The sequence below is a fragment of the Asterias amurensis genome, chromosome 13 (assembly GCF_032118995.1).
Source record: "Asterias amurensis chromosome 13, ASM3211899v1".
In the NCBI taxonomy this organism is placed as follows: Eukaryota; Metazoa; Echinodermata; class Asteroidea; order Forcipulatida; family Asteriidae; genus Asterias; species Asterias amurensis.
This window is the reverse complement of record NC_092660.1, coordinates 9,096,807-9,114,209: the sequence shown is the minus strand read 5'-3', so window position 1 is coordinate 9,114,209 and position 17,403 is coordinate 9,096,807. Positions and strand designations below refer to the sequence as shown.

The window sequence follows — 17,403 nt, the reverse complement described above, 5'->3', positions numbered from 1 at the left end:
TTCCACGAATTTGATTTCTAGACCTCAAGTTTAGAATTTGAGGTCTCGAAATCAAGCATCAGAAAGCACACAACTTCGTGTGACAAGGGTGTTTTTTTCTTTCATTATTATCTCGCAAATTCGACGACCAATTGAGCCCAAATTTTCACAGGTTTGTTATTTTATGCATATGTTGAGATACACCAACTGTGAAGACTAGTATTTGACAATTACCAATAGTGTCCACTGTCTTTAACAGGTTGGCTGTATATTATATTCATTATAAACTATTCAATTTACACTTCTATAAAAAACAATTGAACTGTTAAATGGAAGGGAAGCTGTTTATGGTTGGATGACGCAGTCTGTAATCCACTAACACACGAACGATCTTACCGCCATCGACCCAGTGCTTAGAGGCACTGGACACGTTGGGTAATTGTCAAAGACCAGTAGTCTATGTATAGGCCTAATAACATTTTGCATCTGTGAAAATTTTGAATCAAAAGGTAATCGAAGTTGCAAGAAAATGATGGAAAAAAACCCTTGTTGCACAAAATTGTGTGCCTGCAGTTACAAATAAAAGGCTTCAGCCGTAGTCTTTCAATATTTAGTGAAAAAAACACCTCTTTCTCAAAATCTACGTTTCTTCAGAGGGTGCAGTTTCTCACAATGTTTTATACTAACTCTCCATTGCTCGTTACCAAGTAAGTTGTTAGGCTAATATTATGTTTTGAGTTATTATCAATAGTGTCCAGTTCCTTTAAGTCGTCTCTCTCTGCTGCTGCTGGGGGGGGGGGGGCACGGTCCTCTAATGATAGCCCCGGGTTCGCTAATTGCGCTTGTCTTGGGGATGCAATCGATATGCAAATTAATGTACCATCACTCGTTAGCGTTTATTGCTTTATTCCTAACGCACGTACTGTAGCCTATGTCGCATGGCTGTGTGTTAAGAAGCTTTACTCATGACTATGGATTATACATTTTTATTCTTCTGATCGCTAGAAGTAAAGATGTATTACTGAAGTTTCTATTTTTTCATTTGTCACGTCAGCGTTGTTTTGTGAACTACGTGAATATATTTAATTGTTTTGCGGAAATAAGTTTTACTTCAAATCGGTTGCCTATTGTTTTGATAAATACAGGAGTGAAAAGGAATACGTTTACCAACTACAACATTAAATTTTGGGAAATAATTTTATATAAAAAGCCTAGGCTTTTATATTGTGCTTCTTCATGCAAGTTCTGCCCAAACCAGGCTAAAAGCCACTCTTGGTATAAGGGGATCAAGTAAAAAGCCCAAAAAGGGGGGCTTTATCTCAACAAGTAGACACTGTATCCAGCTGAAACGTTCACTGTGATTTTTATTGTATCTTTCTTAATAATTTCGCCTCTAAACCAGGAGTGCGTTTTGGCGACCCCAACCAAAAACTGTTTCGGTTGTTGGTCGTTGGTTCTGCTGTTCAGACTGAACGATAACCTAGTTGTGAGCTCGGTTACCGTATTGGTTATGACGTCAGGAACAGTTTTTGGTTGGGGTCGCCAAAACGCACTCCAGTACTACGTTGCCAAAAGCCATCTATGGCCCTCCCTTTAATCCGAAGGCTAATCTGTTAAATGCATTTCCTTCGAACACCCTCATAGAAAAAAAGGTAATTTCCTGAGTGGTTTTTTTTTTGTGCGAAGGCAATTGATTCAGACGCTATGCAAGTTATCTAAACGCAATTATTAAAATGATGTATTTCACATGTTGTCTAACTTGCGCGCGTGCATACAATGTACGTGTTGCTAGGAATGGCCATGAAGCCGTTTAGTTGTCTCTCGTGACAGATGACAACTTCGGTAATTGTCAAAGACCAGTATTCCCATTTGGTGTATCCCAACATATGCATAACGTAACAAATCTATGAACATTTTGGACTCACCTGGTCATCGAAGTTGCAAGAGAATAATGAAAGAAAAACACCCTTGTTGCATACTTTGTGTACTTTCAGCTGCATAATAAAAAGGCTTCAGCTGAAGTCTTTTCATTATTTGAATGAGAAATTATCCGTCTCAAAAACTACAATACTTCACATCAGGGAGCCGTTTCTTACAATGTTTTATACTATATCAACAGCTCGTGGCCAATAGTTTTTTATGCTAACAATTATTTTGAGTAATAGCGTCCAGTGGCTTTAATGATGGTACTTTCATCAACAAATTGCACAAGCCAAAATGAAACTCTCTTTGGGAATAACAATTTATAAAGCTTGACGACTACCTTTATTTTCATATTTAATGACTTGACATTTGAATTTGATTCAAGTATTTGACCAGTCAGTACAAGAGAATGGACACATGTCGAAACAGTTCGTTTAAGTTGTCGTGCCATTTAAAACTGCAATTTAAAAACAATGTAAAGTGGGTCTTATTTGTACTTTTGAATTTTTTTTAAATACTTTTTTTGTTATTTTGAATGCTGTGTATTCTAGTGAGTCCCGTAAGATTTTTGAGTTTCTCCGAAAGACCGTAGAGCTGACTGCTAGAAACGTCGATATGTTATTCATATTTGTTATTCAACCATAATACCCTGCTCGAAACGTCGATATGTTATTCAAACATAATACCCATAAAATAATACAGTGTTTCCAACGCATGCTTATATATAGTTTCTATGATGTTTTCCATAAATTCAGAACCTTTTGGGAGTTCATCAACTTTGAGCTGTCTCATATTTCAGAAAACAAGAAGTATAAATATGTCAATTTCTTACTCTACAAATAAAAGACATTTGTTTTGCAAGCAACTCAACACATGTATCTTTTATTCATCAGTAATCATTGATCAGAGCAGATACCTTTGAGAAAACAAGTCGTAACTAATATCAATGCCCTTTCTTTACGAAAGAAAAAAAAACACCACTTCCTTCGCTCCGTATATATTTCTGTGACAATTATTCATCCACGAGATAATGTCACACGGTATAAAATAACGTAAATCCTGTTTGTTCTCTGTTTTTTTGTGTGTTTAAGCCCACACACAGTGAAACTGACAAGGGACCATGTATTTTACTAAAAATTCTCTTCCCGTTCCGTGTCCGTGACGCATTTTTACCAGGTTATCCTTGCACCTCAGGGCCCGTCTGGGGAACCTGTTGACGACTCTCGGAGCCTGACTAGAAGCTCGTCAATAATGACACGCGCCGACCGTACTCATTGCTACACTTTTCACATCAACCGTGTTTACAACTTGGCGATATTGTTCTGAGTACCTCCTCAGAGAGGGTGGGCGGGGCATAGATTCCCGAGTGCCTTTGGGATGGTTGGAGTGACGTTGTTGAAGTTGAAATAGCAGCTCAACTTGTTTGTTTTTTATCGGTCCTAGCGAAGGACTAGTGAGAGATGAAGCTGTGCTGATTGAGTTGAAAAGGTAGCGAACTGATGATTCCAAACAAACCGTGGCCTGCCGTTGATTGTCCTTTGACAGATTTAAGATTCATGATTGGCAATGGAAAACTAAAACAAACGAACCGCGAACGATGTTGACTAACAAAACCTCTCGTTTTATAAACTGAATACAAGTACCGGTTCTAATTATTTAACCTTTGTTTGGAAATATGCTAATTACATTTACGCATGCGTACAGATTGGTTGGCAAACTATGAACTGATATTCCTTTTAAAGGCAGTGGACGCTATTGGTAATTACTAAAAATAATTATAATCATAAAACCTTTCTTGGTAACGAGTAATGGGGAGAGGTTGATAGTATAAAACATTGTGAGAAACAGCTCCCTCTGAAATGGCATAGTTTTCGAGAAAGAAGTAATTTTTCGCGAATTTGATTTCGAAACCTCAGATTTAGAATTTGAGGTCTCTAAATCAAGCATCTGAAAGCACACAACTTCGTGTGACAAGGGTGTTTCTTCTTTCATTATTATCTCGCAACTTCGACAACCAATTGAGCTCAAATTTTTACAGGGTTTTTATTTTATGTACATGTTGAGAGGCACCAAGTAAGGAGCAGAGATGCAGTATGGGGAAAATACTGTTTGTGTGGATCTTTGTTTTCGACCCAGCAACAGCAATGCTATATTGTATGAACGTACGAGCGAGAACAAACATGGAAAAGAAAGCCTGGTTGCACGCTCAAACACTAACTTGATAAGCAAGATTTAAAAAAAAGTGATACCCTTTTAATGCTGTGGTATTTCTAAGTAGTCAACATTAGGTATAATGTGTCAAAACTGCGCTACTAACGCTGGAAATCATAAGGAATTTGAAAGGCGTCCAAGCAGTTTTGCCACGAGAAAAAATATGTATTACTTGGTTGGCGAACTAAATGCAAACGAGCGAGCTGAGCTGCACAGACGCGCGTGTGTCACATGTTTTCATCAGCACCCCCCCCCTCACACACACACAGGCGCGATGTTCTTGCATTAACTGATTTTAATACAATTTGTTCTGTCCATGACAGTGAGTGAACATCAAGGAGCAAAGTTTTAAGGAGTGTCGCGGAAATCCGTTATACATGCTAAAGTAATTTCCGTGAAATTGTTTTACTCATTTCTCAAAAAACTACATCACCTCAGCAAGTTATCCTTTAAAGGCAGTGGTGGACACTATTGGTAATTGTCAAAGACTAGCCTGCACAGTTGGTGTATCTCAACATATGCATAAAATAACAAACCTGTGCAAGTTTGAGCTCCATCGCTCTTCGAACATGCGAGATAATAATGAAAGAAAAAAACACCTTTGTCAGACGAAGTTGTGTGCGTTTAGATGGTTGATTTCGAGACCTCAAGTTCTAAACATGAGGTCTCGAAATCAAATTCGTGGAAAATTACTTCTTTCTCGAAAACTATGGCACTTCAGAGGGAGCCGTTTCTCACAATGTTTTATACCATTAACCTCTCCCCATTACTAGTCACCAAGAAAGTTTTGATGCTAATAATTATTTTGAGTAACTATCAATAGCGTCCACTGCCTCTAAGGGAAGCTTTCTACTATCATTATCTCAACTGTTGCGTTTTATGTGCTACAATAAGTACCACAAACCCTTTAAAGAGACACTTAACCGTTATTGATGTTGCAACACGATGCATTTGACCAGACCTACAATTCAGCCAAATTTGATTTTAAATTGAAGCGAAAGTGACATGAATTCGTTTCCTTAGTCGGATGAGCCACATTAACTATTCACTCTCACAACTGCATTATTCATCTTCGATTCCAAACCTCAAACACAGACTGTCATGCAAAGAGGTCTGAAGAGGCCTGGATTTCCATTCTCGGTGGGAGATATGATAACAGCTCAAGCACTTTCTAAGATAAACTTGCAAGCCACTCAGAACAATATTCTTACTCCATGCTCAGAGACCATGCAACGCAATGCGAAATGAATCCGCTAGAGAGCGCATCTTCGCACCTGATCTATGTAGCTGATAACGGTGTCTCTGCTGCTGCTAGAGTTAGGTCCGATCGAACAATCTCGACCCCTTGGGGAAGGATTGTAATCTATCGTTTTTTTTTATTCACATCGTCTGCTGGTGGAAAATACGAAGAAATGAGCAGATTGCCTTCTAAGAAAATTAAAAATAATTCACACGTAGAGCGTTTTGTAATATCCGAAGGGACGCAGGAGAAATAAATCCGCCTTGTTTCCAAATTTTGTTTGTTTGTTAGGTTTGCTTGTTTGTTTGTTTGTTTTGTGTGTGTTTTTTTCTTTTCTTGTTAAAACAAAAGCAAGTCCTCACTGGCACAACATAATGCTTTTATGCTTCATTTGGAACATGCAGTATTTCCTTCCTCAACGATTGGAAGTCACAATATACATTTTTTTTAAGTTGTTGTCATGAAAACTCACTTAGAAAGTGGAATTCCGGAGATACATAAAACGATTTTTTTTAATAGTTTTTTTTTTGGGGGGAGGGCAGATTGCTTCTGTTTTTTCGCAGTTGTAATGGCATCCGTCATCCGTTACAAATTATCATTGTCCCTCATTAACAGAGGAGCGTTCGCTCAACCGAATTGCAAAAACACACCAGCTCTGTTAAATGGACCGTACTAATATATATCCCATTTTGAGGGAGCAATAAAAAGACGATTCTCATGCACTTAAAATATATTGGCTCAAAACTTGGAATTTATTGTTTGGCGCTAATTGGCATCCAAGGTTGGTATTCAGCATCTATACACTTCCTATATTAACGTGCGATTAACCTTGCAACAGGTAGACCCAGTTATGTAGTACTCGTATACTTGGTACCCGTGCTCGAGTACTATCCCTCAAGAACCGTAATTTGTGGTACTCGTATACTGTACTCACACTGGTAAGTATGAGTACCAAGTACTAAAAAATTACTATCGCACAAGTACCGTTTTGATAGTACTCGTTTACGTGGTGTACTTTTAAGTATGAGTACCAATCACGTCAAAGTACTTTCCCAAGTGTATACCGTTTTGATAGTACTTATATACTGTGTACCCGTACTCGAGTGCTGTCTCCCCAGTACCGTTTTGATGGTACTCTAGTACACTTTGTACCCTTACTCAAGTACTATCTCCGAAGTACCGTTTCATGGCACTCGTACTCGACGCGGCTGGTAAAGTACTCGGGTACTCGAATGCCATATGTAAGGAGTTCAAAGTGAACATACACTGGTGCCTTCGATGCATTTAATACTTCCTTGTAAACTAAATTAGCTCTATAGAGATGTCCTCAAAAGTGTCGGTCATTTCGAAATAATTATGTTGTTGCACAAGACGAAGTGGCAAAACGCAATTTTTAAATCTCCTCTTTTGTATGTATTTTTTTGTCCAAATATTTGTCATGTTGGTTGACATTTACTGAAGGCGAATAATGATATGCATATCAATCAAATATAAGTGAATACATTCGTTGATATTTGAGTAATTACCAATAGTGTCCACTGCCTTTAAAGGGCTTTGATACCTTTTGTTTTTACCCATGACATGAATCCCTACTCACATTGAATGACGATGTGTGTAATATTGTCTACGTGTTTGTTTGAGGAAAACAAAAGTAAAATTACAGAGCGCGGTTTTCAGGAGAGTGGCTGAAATACAATATTATTCAAGTACATTGTACATCTGCTGTGACGAACAATATTTTCGTGAGTTTGTTTAATGGAAACTTTCTTCCATCAATATCTTCAAACCGTGTAAGTGTAACGTAAATCTTTGGATACAAGAAGTACCCAAACCCTTTAAAGGTATACTATACACTCGACAAACTTTCCGGTCAGTGATAATTTCCGGTCTGTGAAAATTTTGGCTCAATTGGTCATTGAAGTTGCGAGAGAATAATGACAGAAAAAACACAATTCTTGTACAAATTGGTGTGCTTTCAGATGCATGATAAAAGGCTTCCCTTTTAAAATTACCTCTTTCTCAAAAGCTTTGTCTTCAGAGGGAGTCGTTTCTCACAATGTTTTCTACTATCAACAGCTCTCCATTGCTCGTAACTAAATGCATTTTTACGCTAACAATTATTTGTGAACAGTTACCAATAATGCCCTTAATGGTCCTGAATTTAAACCATAAGCTAATCAACAAAACAATGTTTGTATCCGGTCTGAAATTCTCGAATGCCCAAACTAGAGTAATAAATCGTATTGTGCGACGTGTATTACTGCCGAAGTAGGGAATTGCACCCTTTGTGCGTGTGCATCGTCCCATTAAATTAAACTTGACATGAGATAAACAATATTGTTTGATAACAAAGCCTTTCAGGAAACAAGCTACTAAGATAATCATTTAATAATTTATATGTTTGTTGTCACAAAAAACATATTACGGGCTCTATACGGGCCCTATATATACATTTTCGGTAATTATGATAATGTTATGTATTTGCTTGTATCATCGCGTATTGTGCGTGTGCATCGATCCATTAAATTAAACTTGACATGAGATAAACAATGCTTTTTTGGTAACAAAGCCTTTCAGGAAACAAGCTACTTAGATACTCGTTTAATAATACGTTTGTTGTCACAAAAAACTAATTACGGGCTCTATACGGGCCCTATCTATACATTTTCGGTAATTATGATAATGTTATGTATTTGCTTGTATTATCGGGTATTGTGCGTGTGCATCGATCCATTAAATTAAACTTGACATGAGATAAACAATGCTTTTTTGGTAACAAAGCCTTTCAGGAAACAAGCTACTTAGATACTCGTTTAATAATACGTTTGTTGTCACAAAAAACTAATTACGGGCTCTATACGGGCCCTATCTATACATTTTCGGTAATTATGATAATGTTATGTATTTGCTTGTATTATCGGGTATTGTGCGTGTGTATCGATCCATTAAATTAAACTTGACGTGAGATAAACAATGCTTTTTTGGTAACAAAACCTTCCAGGAAACAAGCAATTAAGGTGCTCATTTAATAATGTATGGGTTTGTTATCACACAAAAATATATTACGGGACTATATATACATACGGGCCCTATATGTACATTTTCGGTAATTATGATGATGTTATGTATTTTTCTTGTTTCATTCATCGCGTATTATGCATGTGGATCTTTTAATTAAATTAAACGTGACATGAGATCAACACTACTTTTTTTGTAACAAAGTCTTCCAGGAAACAAGTAACTAAGATAACACCCATTTAACAATTTATCACAAAAAATATATATAAAGGTCCCTAAATATATTTATTGTCCATAGTTATGCTAATGATATGTATTTTTCTTGTGCCATTGTGTATTGGGCGTGTGCAAAAGCCTTTCAGAAAAAAAGCAACTAAATTTTAATCCATTGGTTTGTTATCACACACAAAAATACGGGCCCTATATATTTATTGTCGATAATTATGCTAATGTAATGTATTTTTCTTGTGTATTCGCGTGGTCCCCATGGTATTGTTACCTTTGCCAATCAGTCGTACTGAGCACTATTTCCACTAACTGCCTCAACTCAATAAGCTCACTCAACTGCTACCTTGGTCATCTTAATGGGCGCTGAGGGAGTTAATCATAACACTTTAGTACCCATCTTTATACACCTTGGCGAAGAGAAGCAATTATAGTTTATAGGGCAATTGTACTTTGCGCAGTGACATGTTGCACCGTGGACAATTTTTTAGTTGTCGTGCCAACTTCAACTGCAATTTGAAAACAATGTTAAGTAGGATTTGTGGGAGTTAATCGTAACACTATATATAGTGCACATCTTTATTTACCTGGGCGAAGAGAAGTAATTATGGTTTTGGGTAAAGTGTACTTTGCACAGTGACAAGTTGTACCGTGACAATGTCAGTGCAACCCACCAACTGTATGGTGGTATACTGGGCAGAGCTGCTTTAGCATTTAAGCTCACTAAAGCGCAATGTAATTTTGGCTAATCAGCAAACATGTAACCAGCCAAAGCGTGATGCGGACGTCGTTGTTTATGACTGGTTCTCTGAAAACTAAACGCAGAACACTTACAAAAGTAAAGACACTAAAGCAACTAGAACATTGAAAGGGGTTGTTCAATTCAGAGAAACTACGAGCTGAGACTACCATTTTAATTTGCCCGAAGTGTCTCCTATCTAAGGTGCCCCCCCTTTGTGCCCCGAAAAGTTGAACCCATTTCAACCTCTGCTGGTAATCTACTTCGGATTAGCGAGACTATCCAGCTTATAGGAATAAACTGTGGTCCCTGGATGCCATGCTGCATGAAAATAGATTCAGTGCACATGGCAGCACGACAAACGTCCCCAGCTCCTTTTGCTCCTTTTGCTCGTAGACCTAGCCAACGAACATCCTTGCATCGCCAGGTGGTTACCAGCGCCACCTTCTCTCTTTCCTCCTCTCTCTCTGACTCGACTCAAGTCGGCAAGCACTGAGTGGGAAGACAATAAATTATTCTTTTACCCTAGAACTACCGAGAAAGGTCAGCCGGCACCGAGTTATAAACCTGAGAAATATGATGCCTTCTTGAAGTGGTTTCGCGCGTGTTATTAACACGAGTCTTCATCCGTCTGTCTCAGCCCCCCCCCCCCACCCCTATCTTAAATAGGTATGTATAATCATAGGTATATACACTGCGACCTCAAAAGAAAGGGGGACACAAAACCTACGAGTGATTTATTAATTGAATAATGTTTTGCACGACATTGGACTCAACATACTTTTTGGTCTGAGTTGATGTGATTGTAGTGAATAAATGAAGTTAGGTAACAACCAAAATATGCCTTATATTGTACACACGAGGGAGGTTATGATGCTCAGACGTGCATTTATTAAAGGCAGACGGCGCAAATATTGTTTGAAACATTAACGGTTACATTTAAACTGTTTCTTTTTTCAGGGGGGGGGGGGAGCACAGGGGGTAACCCTTTTTCAGGGAGCACTAGCAACAAAGAAATTTTATACAAACCGAATAAAATCCTAAACAAGGGGGTACGCCATAGAGGGTATTGGGGAGCTTTAGTTACGCCAATGCTCTTAAAGCTGATGTGCACATCAGATATCTAGATTTTTTCGAAAAGTTTTTAAAGTTTTTTTAGTGAATGTTTTCTACTTAAAGGGAATGTACACTTTTGGTAATTACTCTAAAATCAATGAACTTAAAACCTTACTTGGTACAAATCACCCGAGAGCTGTGGAGATGTTTTTAGGAGAGTCGCGTCAATACGGTATAATGCTAGTACTTACCAGTGCTGATGTACATACCAGTACTGTATAAATGCGTTGTACATGCTAAAAGTGCATGTCTCTTAAAACGAAAAGTTATAGCACCTCAGTAAGTAATATTTTAAGGCAATTTCCACCATCATTATTTTTAAACCGTGTTAGTTTAATGTAAATCTATATGGATATTGTTTTTTGTAAACAAAAATTTAACCCTTTAATGGCAGTGAACACTATTGGTAATTGTCAAAGACTAGCCTTCACAGTTGGTGTATCTCAACATATGCATAAAATAACAAACCTGTGAAAATTTGAGCTCAAGCGGTCATCGACGTTGCGAGATAATAATGAAAGAAAAATAACCCTTGCAACACGAAGTTGTGTGCGTTTAGATGGTTGATTTCGAGACCTCAAGTTCTAAACTTGAGGTCTCGAAATCAAATTCGTGCAAAATTACTTCTTTCTCGAAAACTATGGCACTTCAGAGGGAGCCGTTTCTCACAATGTTTTATACCATTAACCTCTCCCCATTACTCGTCACCAAGAAAGGTTTTATGCCAATAATTATTTTGAGTAATTAACAATAGTGTCCACTGCCTTTAACTAGGAATACACTAGTGCGGATATTGGTCTTCGACAAATACCAAAATTATATCCTGCCTTCAACAGCTTTATGAAATAAGGGTCCGTTATCATTAAGTATATGCTAGAGCAAACAGAGATCTATCGGCAGATCAGAATTTAGACTCTGACCCGACGGGAAAATAACATCTCATCTTGATCATTCTAACAAACAATACAAAACAGCAATTTGGAGAGTGTAAGACGTGTGTCGTCCAAAGTGCTCTGCGAAATGAATGATCGATAGATTCAATTAAAATTGTTGCCCTGGTTTCTAGAAAGCATCCGAAATGTTTTCCTTTTATTCTCCCAGACTCAAGTTTTTGCTCCCCCTTGTATCAGATGCGTTAATGCGCGAGATTGTACCCTTGTAGTCCGTCACACTGCCATTTAGCAAATAAAAAAATACTCTGCGTATGAATTTAAAATATCTTTATTTCCCCGTGAGTTCATATGAAAGTTCGCTTGAGACACTTATTGTTTAAGGTTTGAGTGACCAGGACAAGGTCGTTTACCCGCTGGATTATTGACAACATAGACAGGTCCGCTGTCTCTCAACAAAGGGAGTTTCCCATTGACTCGTACACAAACAAACCTTATACTATTATGTCATGTATTAATTAATAATATTGATTGACACACCTGACCATATCCGTACAAATATTCATAGGTCCGCCCCTGAAATGGTGAAATCATAAAAAAAAAAAATTATAGACTATTTGGAAGACTGTTGGATTGATACCAGTTAGTTTATCACACATATTTTACTAATATTGAGATTAGCATTGCATGCTGTCACTGCAGGGTTTTAACCGTCCCAAATGGACTCTTTCGCAGCTTTTTGGTTCATTTAGAAAAAGTATACACCATTAGCTTTCTCCTATTAAGATAAGTCTTGAAACGGACTTTTGGCTTAAACGGCGTTGTTATAGAAGGCCTCTCGGGGGAGGAGTAAAGCAGACAATGCAGACTTCCATAATTGCCGAATGCATTGAAAAATTGTGATAAAAAAAACGTGCCGGATCAGACGGCCATTGCGTCACCGTAGTATTACATTCTGTTCGGCACGTTTTTGTTTTGTTTAGTCGTCACATTCGCGATCTTGAATATATTACCATAACCAAACAAAAGACCGATTGTTCTTCCCCTCTATTTAACCTTGAATCAGCTAATTCCAGTTTAAATTTACTTGTGATCCTCACGAACATTTACATATTATGTCTTCACTTATGAAGAACCAAGGACAACCAACATCCAGACAAATTTAGTTAATTACCCAAAAAAATATTTACGTACCATTTTCGTAAATGAACACGAAACTGGTTCATTAAAAGCAGTGGACACTATTGGTAATTGTCAAAGACATAGCCTGCACAGTTCGTGTATTTCAACATAATATGCATAAAATAACAAACCTGTGAAAATATGAGCTCAATCGGTCATTGAACTTGCGAGATAATAATGAAAGAAAAAACACCCTTGTCACACGAAGTTGTGTGCGTTTAGATGGTTGATTTCGAGACCTCAAGTTCTAAATCTGAGGTCTCGAAATCAAATTCGTGTAAAATTACTTCTTTCTCGAAAACTCTGGCACTTTTGAGGGAGCCGTTTCTCACAGTGCTTTATACCATCAACCTCTCCTCATTACTCGTCACCAAGAAAGGTTTTATGTACATAATGCACTTGCAACATTGAAACTGTAATTGGCGACACAACGCAGAACAAAATAAGCCCTTGTTGTAAAAAAGTATAGCACTTTTATTAGCTGGTTATTGTTTGTGCCTAATCAGCCACTGTTTCAAATAGAGGAATGTTTTTTGTGTCTAAAAACCTATGTTTTTAATAAGTATAGCTCGTGTAGAGGGAAGTTCTTCTTGTGTCTAAAGCAAGCCCATTTCAAAAGTATCGCATGGAACACATAGTTATTCTGCTTTACGCTGTTTCATAAGTTACAGCATAGAAAATTGTTTTTTTGTGCAATTGTGTAGCTGTTTCGAGCCAAACTTGGTTTCCACCCCCTTAAATTACCTTCGGACATTTTAAGTTTATTTTACTTCGAATGACAGGTAAATGTACCTTATGATAAAAAAAGCTTTCTCGTAAATTTAGTGAGTACCTTTCTAGTATCTGAGCAATGAGCATCCCTATTTGTTTTTGTTTTAAATAAACTAAAACATTGGCTTTCATTCCATCTAAAGGCAGTGGACACTATTGGTAATTACTCAAAATAATTATTAGCTTTAAACCTTACTTGGTGACGAGTAATTGGGAGAGGTTGATGGTATAAAACGGCTATCTCTGAAGTGAGAAAGAAGTATTAAACCTCGAATTTGATTTCGAGACCTAAGATTTAGTGTGACAAGGGTGTTTTTTCTTTTTAAATTATTATTTGCAACTTAGACGACCAATTGAGCTCAAATTTTCACAGGTTTGTTATTTTATGCATAAATGTTGAGATACACCAAGTGAGAAGACTGGTCTTTGACAATATTACCAATAGTGTCCAGTGTCTTTAAAGGTGTGGTGACAGTGTATGCCTTTGTAATGATTGGCAATTATCTACTGCTGCTGTTTAGTGTTTGTGATATTTGTTTAAGTAAAAGGTAATACGTCAGCGGTTTTTAATGCATTCATTGGTACTCATGGCCTTCAACCAAAAACTTTTTGTTTAAAGGCAGTGGACACTATTGGTAATTGTCAAAGACTAGCCTTCACAGTTGGTGTATCTCAACATATGCATAAAATAACAAACCTGTGAAAATTTGAGCTCAATCGGTCATCGAATTTGCGAGATAATGAAAGAAAAAAACACCCTTGTCACACGAAGTTGTGTGCGTTTAGATAGTGGATTTCGAGACCTCAAGTTCTAAACTTGAGGTCTCGAAATCAAATTCGTGGAAAATTACTTTTTTCTCGAAAACTATGACACTTCACAGGGAGCCGTTTCTCACAATGTTTTATACTATCAACATCTCCCCATTACTCGTTACCATGTAAGGTTTGATTATTTTGAGTAATTACCAATAGTGTCCACTGCCTTTAAGCTTGTTGATATTTAGTTGAGTAAAAGGTAATACGTCAGCGGTTGTTAATGCATTCATTGGTACTTATGGCCTTCAACCAAAAACTTGTGGTTTAAAAGCCAATCTGTGAAAGTTCATTTCAAATTTTAGTCACAGGCTTTCGAGAAATCCCTTTTTGGATGGTGCACTTTCATGATAGGGAAACCGAAACTGTACATTTTTATTAGGGTATCGTTTCTCTCTAATTATTCATACGGTTTGAAGTAGCACCACATGATGGTTATCTACTTTATGTGTAGATCGTTGTTATAGCAACTTGTCCTACTATTTTCCTACTGCCTACTTCTCCAGAAGACGATCAGAGCATCTGATCGAAACGTCGAGTTGAAACCAATGGTTCTTTTCAGAACCACCCCAACTCATTTAGAGATAGCCATTACAGTGTTACCGCAAACCTTTCCATAAAATACTGCCACAGAGTTTATTTTGGCCAGTAGGGACACATTTCAAACAGCTTTTTAAGGACGAAAGTAGCTAGTTTAAGACACTGTTTGGGGTTGTAAAGGTTGTGGGTTTGAATCCCATCCGAGTAATATGCATGTGACTGTTTTCACAGAGGTCGGGAAAGAAAGTAAAACCCACATTGGTTTTATGGATAAAAATTATATTATAATATAGTTCAATTATTTTATCCTGCTGGCTTATACAGCCGTGGTTCAGTTATAGGACAAATAGGTCGTGAGCTTTTTTGTGTTTATAAATCGTTCAGTCATTTAAGTCGGCCACAACCACAACGTGTGAATATAAACCTTGAATTATAATAATGTGTGAAACGTCCCGGATGCCCTTGGGAAAACAAATTGAATTCAAATGAAACCGAACCGACACAACTGGACATGACAGATGATACCACCAGAGTGAAATATAATTATGTTGTTAAGTTAAGGAGAATGGACGAGAAAGTGTAGATTCGTGGATAGAATGTACACTTTAGTGTCTATCGCTGACTTAAACTATTTCCCCTATTTATTATGTAACTGTTTCAATGAATTGGATTCTCAACGATAATAATAATTACACCTATTGGTCTATCAATTTTCTGTACTTTGTCAAACGACGGTTGGTCACAATTTACTATAAACTATCATTCAAGAGATCTGCAACTCCAGTTTCCCCGTGCCTTAAACAGTGACTTCTAACAACATCTCTATGGTCACATAACTATTTTGCAATATATATAGGCATACTTTATAGTGCTTGCAACATCATTGATTACAATGTCAGTTTGCTCAGTTAACATAAAGTTGTATTGCTAAAGTGATTTTTTTTTCTCAACTTGAAAGAAAAATGTTTTAGTAAATTGAGAGACAACATGTTTTCATCTGTTTTGTCACACATCATGTTATCTTTCAATTTGGAAAGATTTTCAAGTTGAACTACTTACTTTAGTTCGTTTAAACGAATCGACAATTTAAGTGTAGCGAATCTACAATTGAGTAAAAAACAATTTACACTTTCATCAGTAGAGTGACGTCACAGAAAAAGTTTTCACCTGTGTGTTTAGTTGCACATCATGTTATCTTTCAGTTTGGGAAAAACAGTTATTTTCAAGTTGAACGTTTTACTTTAGTTCGTAAAGAATCTTCAGTTGAGTATAGATTCAATACGAATGTATACAGTTGAATATAGATTCGTAAAAATAGTCTACTCTTTCATCTATAGAGTGACGTCGCAGAAACAGTTTTAAAAAGTGTTTGTAAAATGTGGAGTTGTTTTAAGTTTGAATAAATATTTTCCTCCGTGAGAAACAAAAAGAGGAAAAAAGAAAGAAATTTAACCAACTTACCTTTCATAGCTAGATCCTTGGTAAGGGACACCACCACTCGACCCTTCATTGACTCCCCAATGTGATATACCTCCAACTCGTCATCCAAAAAGACGTCAAACGCCTTGACGGCGCCCATGTTAAACATGGCTGAACCACTCGTTTAAAAATATCTCCCTCCTTCAAAAAGTCGAAAACTTTAAGCTTTTATTCCTTTTCGTTTATCGACCATTTTGCGTTCAAATATTCATCTAAGAAACATACAAACGGCACCGAGAAAAAAACCTAAATCAAATATCCAGAGTAATATTAAGGCGTCTCCGGTGTTTTTTTAAACACTTTTTCTTCCACTGCTATTTATAACTTCCACTTATAACATGAAAAATTCGTCACTAGGATGTTATTGATTTATTACGTAAATACACCAGCGCGTTCGGAGTAGCTGCATAGACAAAATTGTACGGCATTGATTTAAAAAAAAAAAGTATTGATTACTTAATCACGGTAAAGCCAAGTTCACCTCGACATGGGATAAAATTCAGCCTTGTGTTTTTTTGAGATCGAAGTTTAATTTCTAAAATTCGATTGAGTAGATCATCGTAGCGTTTCACTTGGGGGTCTCAGAGACGATGAAATATCATGAGTCCAGCTCTGGAGTTCCCTCAAGAAAATATAAACCGCTAGGGTAAAGGCGATCTCGGATTCCATGTTTCACAGTTTTTATGATGGATATCCAAGGGAGTGGGGTTGTACGGGAAACCTTGCTGCTTACTTCCCACCGGACATGCCGTGGTCTAACGCAAGGGCCTGGGGCTGCCCGGCTTGCTCCGGACAGTTATTATCAGACATGCTGGTCGGTGTTTCTGATCATCGACGGTAAGTTCCCCCGTTGCAAGCCCTGGTTATCACAGGGTTCAAATTAACAGGTGAACCACTGAAGAGGGTGATGATGATCCCATACTGTCATGGGGAGGTGAAACTCCCCTCGCCCCTTCTCTTGTAATCCCAAAATACGGTTGAAACTCGGTGAACGTCTTTAATTACAAGATCAATATTGGCGTTTCATTATCCCAACGCAAGGCTCACTCTGGTCGAACAGGTCTCCCGTGTGTTTTATATGGAAACTCGTAACTCGTCTTCTTTCAGTGGTTAAAGAGAGTACATCATCTCAAACTGGCTTGAGCATCCAAACTGTAGGTCTTCAACAGATATATTTACACAGTGTGTGTCTTTCCCGTAACCTCAACAAGATCCACTGGTCATCCCCTTAAAAACGTCTTTCAACACGAGTGCATGTCAGTTGTTACATCTCGTTT

The 17,403-nt window shown here is 37.5% G+C and overlaps 1 protein-coding gene across 1 annotated transcript in view; it reads right to left on the bottom strand.

Moving 5' to 3' along the window:
- The window catches only part of LOC139946372 (arrestin domain-containing protein 3-like), a 73,926-nt gene extending 57,691 nt beyond the window's left edge, over positions 1 to 16,235 (bottom strand). Inside the window, exon 1 of the mRNA XM_071944012.1 lies at positions 16,109 to 16,235. Coding sequence (XP_071800113.1) covers positions 16,109 to 16,235 — 127 coding nt within the window. The remainder of the gene's footprint in view (positions 1 to 16,108) is intronic.
- Between the last annotated feature and the right edge of the window lie 1,168 nt (positions 16,236 to 17,403).